The 7,475-nt window shown below is 38.8% G+C and overlaps 1 protein-coding gene across 1 annotated transcript in view; it reads left to right on the top strand.

Annotated features, from left to right (window-relative positions):
• Window positions 1-36: 36 nt before the first annotated feature.
• Window positions 37-7,475, top strand: part of POLR1A (polymerase (RNA) I polypeptide A, 194kDa) — a gene marked incomplete at its 5' end in the record, with an annotated part of 28,554 nt that continues 21,115 nt past the window's right edge. Inside the window, 8 exons of the mRNA XM_009572757.1 lie at window positions 37-124; window positions 809-911; window positions 1,376-1,538; window positions 2,727-2,900; window positions 3,109-3,231; window positions 4,059-4,286; window positions 5,874-6,128; window positions 6,494-6,685. Coding sequence (XP_009571052.1) covers window positions 37-124; window positions 809-911; window positions 1,376-1,538; window positions 2,727-2,900; window positions 3,109-3,231; window positions 4,059-4,286; window positions 5,874-6,128; window positions 6,494-6,685 — 1,326 coding nt within the window. The remainder of the gene's footprint in view (window positions 125-808; window positions 912-1,375; window positions 1,539-2,726; window positions 2,901-3,108; window positions 3,232-4,058; window positions 4,287-5,873; window positions 6,129-6,493; window positions 6,686-7,475) is intronic.

Below are 7,475 nucleotides of genomic sequence, written 5' to 3'. Positions count from 1 at the left end.
TATTTTATTATTTTAATTTTTATTTTTTATTTTTCAGCTATTGATGAAAGCCAGTTAGGGAAGAGAGGATACCTGACACCGATGACTGCCAAGGAATACATCCTGGCTCTGTGGAAGAATGAAGGTAATGGTTGTTAAGAGCAATGTTACTTTGTTTTCTATATCATTTAGTGGACAAAGTCTGCAAATGTTGCCATATGAACTCCTTGTCAAATCTTTGCCTTTTGCCTTAAGGGCTCGTGGCTGCAAGATAGATTTTTGTGACAAGAGGACTGGTAGCTAGTGAATGCAGAGAGCTGGATTCAATGAATAGTTTGATTAGCTATTTTCAAATTGTGGCTCCCCAATCTCAACGATTGTTGTTTACAGAGAATTTAATGTTCATATGGTGCTGCACCTAATATTCCCCACAGTTACATTGGTTAAAGACTGAGAATGTATTTAGCGGTCTCTTCTTCTGAGTTCCCTGTACTCTGAATCTGTCTGCAGTTGCCAGGAAAAACCAAAGCAGTTTCATGTATCAGTCACAGCTAGTAGCTGGAAACTGTTTCCTCCTGCTGTTCTGTTTTTTTGTTTTGCTATACTCTATATTTCTGTTCAGAGTTGTTTCTAAAAAATCATGTATGTGACCAATAAGAACAATGGCAAATCTTTCCAAAGTAGGCATAAATGTTTTTATTTTAAACAAGCTCGCTAGTATTTAACTTAGCAGATGCTTTTGGCTTGATTGACCAAATGCGTCTGGGGGTTTGGATTCCCAAACAACAGCAGTGATAGTGAGTTTATGTTTCCTATTGTACCTTTTTAGGTTTCTTTTTGCGTTACCTCTTCCCTGGGATGGATCCCCATCAGAGTTCGGGATTCAGTCCAGACATGTTCTTTTTAGATCTACTTGTGGTTCCGCCTTCAAGGTAAAATTTCCCAAAAAACTTTTGTAGAAATCACGGGGTTTAAGGCGTACTTTTTGCAGCAGTCAGAGATGCAAAAACCTGTAGTACAGACACTGGTCTGCTAAAGTGTCAGTGGAATGTTCAAGAAAAAAAAAATCACAGCAGTAACTGATGATAAGTTTTATTATAAATTCAAATGAGTTTGTTAAAGGACTGAAATACTAATTATGAAAAAAATGTATTTTAGTATTAGTATTTTAAATTATTAGAGACTATTATAACCGTATAGTACTGGTAGAATTTCTTGTTAAGGAATCATTCCTCTTTTATTACTGTCCCAGTATAATATATGAATTTTTAAATGCTCACTGTTAGTTTATAGGAATTATTTTTCATGCATTGAAGACTTAGCTTAGAACGTTTGAAGTTTATCATGCTACTTTTCTGTGGCTTTAATCTGCTAAAGTATTTTTGATCTGCTGTAGGTATCGTCCCGTAAATCGTGTTGGAGACCGACTGTTTACAAATGGTCAGACAGTGAACTTGCAGGCTGTCATGAAAGATGCCAAAATGATACGGAAGCTCTTGGTTTTTATGGCAAAAGAACAATGTCAGCCAATAAAAATTGCAGAAGAAGAAGTCCAAACAGTAAGATTTGCTGGTATCTTATTCTTTGCTTTTTGGATATGTGGGTCAAGTTCAGGTGGGCTCCTGTTTGAGCTGTTCCAATAACAGATTTTGCGTGGGCTGTTGGAGTATGCGCCATTGGAGATGTTGGAGATGTTCCTTTTTTTGCTCATGTTTCTTTCCACTCGTCCGCCTGCTGCAAAGGGAAAAACATTTTACGCAGACTCCTTTAGTCATGGTTTTCGTATTTGATTACTGCGTGTGAGACATAACGGGCTCCTGTTATTGGAGAATGAAATATGTACAGTACAAACAGTTCACAATAAAACTTTTCCAGCATCTCATCAAATGAAAAATGATGGAGGAAAAAAGCCACTTTGTCTTCTAAGCCTAGTAGAGCCAATTGTGATTGTGGTTATTTCTGACCGTTGATGTCTAAATAGACGCAAAAAATTCACAAATAACATTAATTAGTAACAGTGCTTGTTTACTACCGACCCATTCACATGGTCATATAGTGGTAAATAATAACGTATGTCACTATGCCTCTTTTCATATTTGTTCATGAATTGTATTATTGAGGGTTCTTTGATACTGGACTTGGTTTCGGCTGAACTTGATTTATATCTTAAGTGTAATACATTTTGAAAACATTTTTAGTTCCTCAGAATTTAGCCACTAGGTGGAGATATGTTCTTAAAACGTTTGACGTGACACAAGGTTAATGCGTTTCGGATGTGACTGGTATACTGACTTTCAGACTGAAAACAAAGTGATGTAGGTGATAATAGCTCTTGGATTTACATTATTTTTATCTAAGAATAGGACTTTCTGGTAGCACAGTGGTTCGTAGCACAGACTGACTAACCAGTAACGTTTGGTTTGGAAAGAGGACTGTCACTTACCAGGAGATGATTGATTAGCAATCATCTTCTAAAATTCCACTGGTGTATGTAGCTGTGGTGTTTGGAGACCTCCCATCCAAGTCAGTTTCTAAAGCTTGACAGCAGACCTGTCTGAGGCACTTGGTTGTAATAATTTGAAAGTTACATTTACATTGTTAATGCTTTTTTTAAAAAAAAAATAGTATCTTTAATGAGGTGCAAAATAGTGGCCAATGTTTCATTTGCTATTTAATACTGTAATTTCAGCCTAGTTAATAGAAGGTATTTTTTGTTAAGTGCAAGTTTCTCATTTCTGTTTCTGTAGGAGACAGGAGAGAATAATGAACCTCTGGACCATTCTGTCCTGACAATGATTCCAGGACAGACCATTGCAGATAAGCTGTACAACGCTTGGATTCGTCTTCAGAGCCATGTCAACATTGTATTTGATAGTGACATGGACAAACTAATGACAGAAAAATACCCTGGTATTCGTCAGGTGGGTAGCGGGCAGAACCTTAGAGACTCCGGACTTTGCGTGTCACAGGCAGTTAAAACAAGAGGAGTTGATGGAATAAGAAAAAAGTTAAATATTTGTGGTTAGTAGGTGGACATTTTCATGATACTCATCTCTGTAGTGTCTGGAGAATCTGTCTGATGTTGCATGCTTTCACATTTAATCATTAACTTAACTTCTGTTTTCAAAGCTGTTAGAGAAAAAGGAAGGACTGTTCCGCAAGCACATGATGGGCAAGCGTGTGGATTTTGCTGCTCGATCGGTCATTTGCCCCGATATGTACATTGGTACCAATGAGATTGGCATTCCTATGGTAAGAATAAATAAAGGAGTGTTTCTTTTTGGTGCAGCTGGGGACTGAACTACACTGTAGCACTCAGCTACATAGCAAGCAGTTTAAAATGTAGAGATTTTCTGACTCATCTGGACGCTTTCCTCCCCAGTGTGTCATAGCTGTATGTTACCACTGTGTCTTAATAAAGGAGGAGCATTGAAGAGCAGGAAATTCTTACAGTTATGCTGAACACCGCATCTGGGAAAGAGGATTAAAAAAAAGAAAAAGCTGTACTTGCTTCCCGGGATTATGAATTGGTGCAAACTTTATAAGTAGATCCTGTTTCTCCTGTGGTCTTTGTACAGTGTATCTTATAACAGCTGTGGCAGCCTTTAAGAAAAGGCCATAATAACCTCACCAGCTTCATTCATCCTTAATGATTTTTGCCCGCACAGAGATGACACTAAGCCTGAATTTGAGCTTTTCATTATATCGTCTTTTCTGCTTGCCTATCTGCAAATAGTGGACCTGATGATAACAGGCTTTTTTTCTGTATTTGTCGGTTTGTTTGCAGAATCTAAAATCAGGCTTTCTTTGTTTTTTAATTGCTAATTGAGTTTTCCTTTTCTACGGCAGTAGGAATCGTAAAAAGGATATAATTTCTATTTTTAGAGTAGAGGATTTTAAGAGACGTATTTATTTGGCATGACAGTAGAATGAGGAGGAGATGCATCTGAGAGCTTAAAGTAACTTATCTTTACATTGTATGAGTTAACATTTTACACTGTTTTCTCAGTGACTTAGTAGTGTTTTAAGCCAAAGTTGAATAGCTAGTTATTTCTCTCCCTCTTTTCCCTCCTGTCTAGGTATTTGCTACCAAACTGACTTACCCTCAGCCAGTCACTCCCTGGAATGTCAAAGAGCTGAGGCAGGCTGTCATAAATGGCCCAAAGGTTCACCCTGGGGCCTCCATGGTCATTAATGAAGATGGATCTCGAACAGTGTTGAGTGCAAGCAGCCTGACCCAGAGGGAAGCCATAGCTAAGCAGCTCCTCACTCCTTCTTCAGGTGCGCCCCAGTCAGGACTGAAGATTGTGAGTACGACAAAGGGCTTGTCAGAGCCTTCCTACACCTGTGGTGGTTTTTTTTAAATAATAATGCTGCTGTCCTTGCTAGTGATTCTAATGGGCCTGCTCACAAAGACTCCCAGGGCAGGGTTATCTTGTCTTTTAGTAGGTGGCTGAGAAAAAGTTGCGGGGGGTGTGGGAGGAAAAGCTTGATACTTTTTCAAATTCTAAGAACCATTTTTTCCACCTGTATTTTACTCTTTTCTTAATAGGCAGTGTGTGGCATTCATCTTGCCAAGATGCGGAGTAGTCTTTATTTTGCAGTTGACTATTCTTGGGAAGTCTTAGCAGTATTGAAGATGAAATATTGCTTTCATTTTATGCTTTTATGTCCCCCTGCGTCCATGTCCTTAGGAAATTCTGTCTTTTTTTCCTCTCCTGTTGAAATATTAAATAGGTTCTGTATTTAGAACCGTTTTTTGGTGGTAGTTCTGAAGGCTGAAATTCAGTATACTTGTAGAGTAGGTACGACACAAGCAGTTGAGGTGACACGTCTTCCGGGAGTGGGGTGCCCGTGAGTATGTACGAGGTAGAGTCCTCTGTTCTGTGTCAGCTGGGCTGGTAGTGGCACCGACAGGAGGGGAGTGGTCTGTGTTTTAGTCCTGACTTCTGTAACCTGGCATCCATCTTCCCATCACTATCTTGTTTTACAGATGACAAAGCAAGAAACAACCACACTGGTATCCACCTATTTGTACAGACATTAACATTTGTTAAATGCTTAGTGCTTATATCAGTTGTTTCTTCAGAGCTGCTGGAGGGTTTGAGTTCTCTATGCTACAGCTTAATCAACCTTTGAAACTTCTTAATAACTCTATCTCCATCCCTTGCAAGAGTTGAGAACTTATTATTTAGCTGCTAGGGCAAAAGTTCTGGTGATGAATAGTCTTTTCACAATGTCTGTTATGTATACCCTTGTCTCTATTAGAGATGTGGTAGAGATTTAATATTTAAGACTGAGTATTTCTGTGATGTCAGTTCTCTCAGAACCTGTCGCAGAGATAAATGTAACAGTATTTAGACTATGCAAACAGCTTATCATACTCCTGTTGATAATCACTTAAATGGATATATGGGTGTTACTGACAGAGAAATTAAAATGAGACCCTCTTGAGAGACTGTTTCAGCTACTGGGTCATATCATTGCCTTATTCTAGGATGTCCAGTGCTGGGTATATGGTGACAGGTATTATCAATTACCAGTGGGTTTTGGGTAATAGTTTATGCCCTTTGTAAATGAGAAAATAATTTTATTTCTTTGATCCCTATATTGCCAAGGGAGAGGAGAGATTGGTAGAGCATGGCTTGCGTGCTGTTAACTTGGTTTGATCACTGTGGTTTGTGGGAGTTAATGGAAGATATGCAGCCTTACAGTGTGGTTTGGTGGAGAGCAGAGGGCATTCAGGGACAAGCAGTCTTGATTCTCTTACAAAGTTTTGCGCAGAACGTTAATACTAGAAAGAAAGTGGTTTGGATGTGTGCAAATTTTAACGTGCAGTCTTTTGAGGCATGCATGGAAATGCCTTATAGGCAGCAACCAAAATTCTCTTGCAGGTATGTCGACATATTAAAAATGGAGATGTCCTTTTACTGAACCGCCAGCCCACTCTTCATAGACCCTCCATCCAAGCTCACCGGGCCCGAATCCTGCCTGGAGAAAAAGTGCTGAGGCTTCACTATGCCAACTGCAAGGCTTATAATGCTGATTTTGACGGTGATGAAATGAACGCCCATTTTCCACAGAGTGAGCTGGGCAGAGCAGAAGCCTACACCTTAGCCTTTACTGATGAACAGTATCTGGTTCCAAAGGTAAGTAAAACTGTCAGATGAATTTATTCCTACGTGAAATCACTTTGATTTTATTTGTTTGTTTGTTTTGTTATGTCGAATGATAAATGAGATTTGGTTTTGTTTGTTTGGTTTTTTAAATTTATTTTTGAAATTTATTCCTGGTTTCTGTTCTGTCTCCACTTCGTCTAAAGAAGGCCCAGCACTTCCACACAGTCTCGTTCCTTTCAATGTCAGTCCCCAGAAGAGATGTAGTAGAGAGCTGTGCTGTGATGACGAGTTCTTTACAAATTACTTTAGTGCTTTTGTCCAGCTGGAATAATTTTGGGAGCTGCTAGCACATGACTTCTTATCCCCCCCAACCCTTTTTCTTGTTCTCTCTTTAGGATGGGAAGCCACTTCCTGGCTTGATCCAGGATCACATGGTTTCTGGAGTCAGCATGACAATCCGGGGCTGCTTTTTCACCAGAGAGCAATATATGGAGCTTGTTTACCGAGGACTAACAGACAAAAAAGGAAGAATTAAAATCTTTCCTCCTGCCATTATGAAACCACAGCGACTATGGACAGGAAAGCAGGTAGTTTATAATTTATTGGGTTAAAGAATGCTGGTGGTTCCAAAGTAAGCAGAATACTAATGTTAAAACCAGTGCTGCTGAGGGTTGCTGAAAAGCCAGATCGCATTATCTAATCAACACCACGTAGATCTTGGTGTGTGTTATTGGAGCTATGAGAGTTGTCTTTCATTTAAAATGGCAGTATTAGAATACTTTTACTTGCTGCTCTGAACAGCGTTGCAGATATAAGTATAATGCTGCATTTTGCAGGCATGGGAGCGGAGAAGGAATTTGTTGATCATAGTAAACTAGGTTATGTCAGTCAGTGCTTTTAAATCTCTGAACTTCAAGGTTGTAGGTAAATATTCTGATATTTGACTTTTTGGCTGAGATCATCATTAGTTTGGTGTAATATCTGGGAAGCCTGAGTGAATGCTCTGTTTTCTACTATTTAAGAGAGTTTAACATTCAATCCAAGTATTATGTCTCATAGCAGACTAGGGGAAATTCTCTGCCAGTTTTTCCTGTAAAACCCAACAGGCAACTCTTTTTTTTTTTTTTGAATATATATATATACACACACATATATGTGTATGTACATATCTAGCTATTGGAAAATCTTTGGTGCCATATGTTTCTGAATAATTATGTGTCTCAGCTCATTGATCTTTCAAAGGCTAGCAAGTAGCAAGAGGATATTCCTGTCTTGTAAACTTCAGATTTCTGAGCTTTTAAAGCTTTGCTGTCAGTGGAAAAAATACATATAGGATGTTGCTTTTCTTCTCCATGCCAAATTCTATGTTGAGAAGGG

The sequence above is a fragment of the Fulmarus glacialis genome, unplaced genomic scaffold (assembly GCF_000690835.1).
Source record: "Fulmarus glacialis isolate BGI_N327 unplaced genomic scaffold, ASM69083v1 scaffold37912, whole genome shotgun sequence".
In the NCBI taxonomy this organism is placed as follows: Eukaryota; Metazoa; Chordata; class Aves; order Procellariiformes; family Procellariidae; genus Fulmarus; species Fulmarus glacialis.
This window is presented reverse-complemented; position numbering and strand designations above follow the sequence as displayed.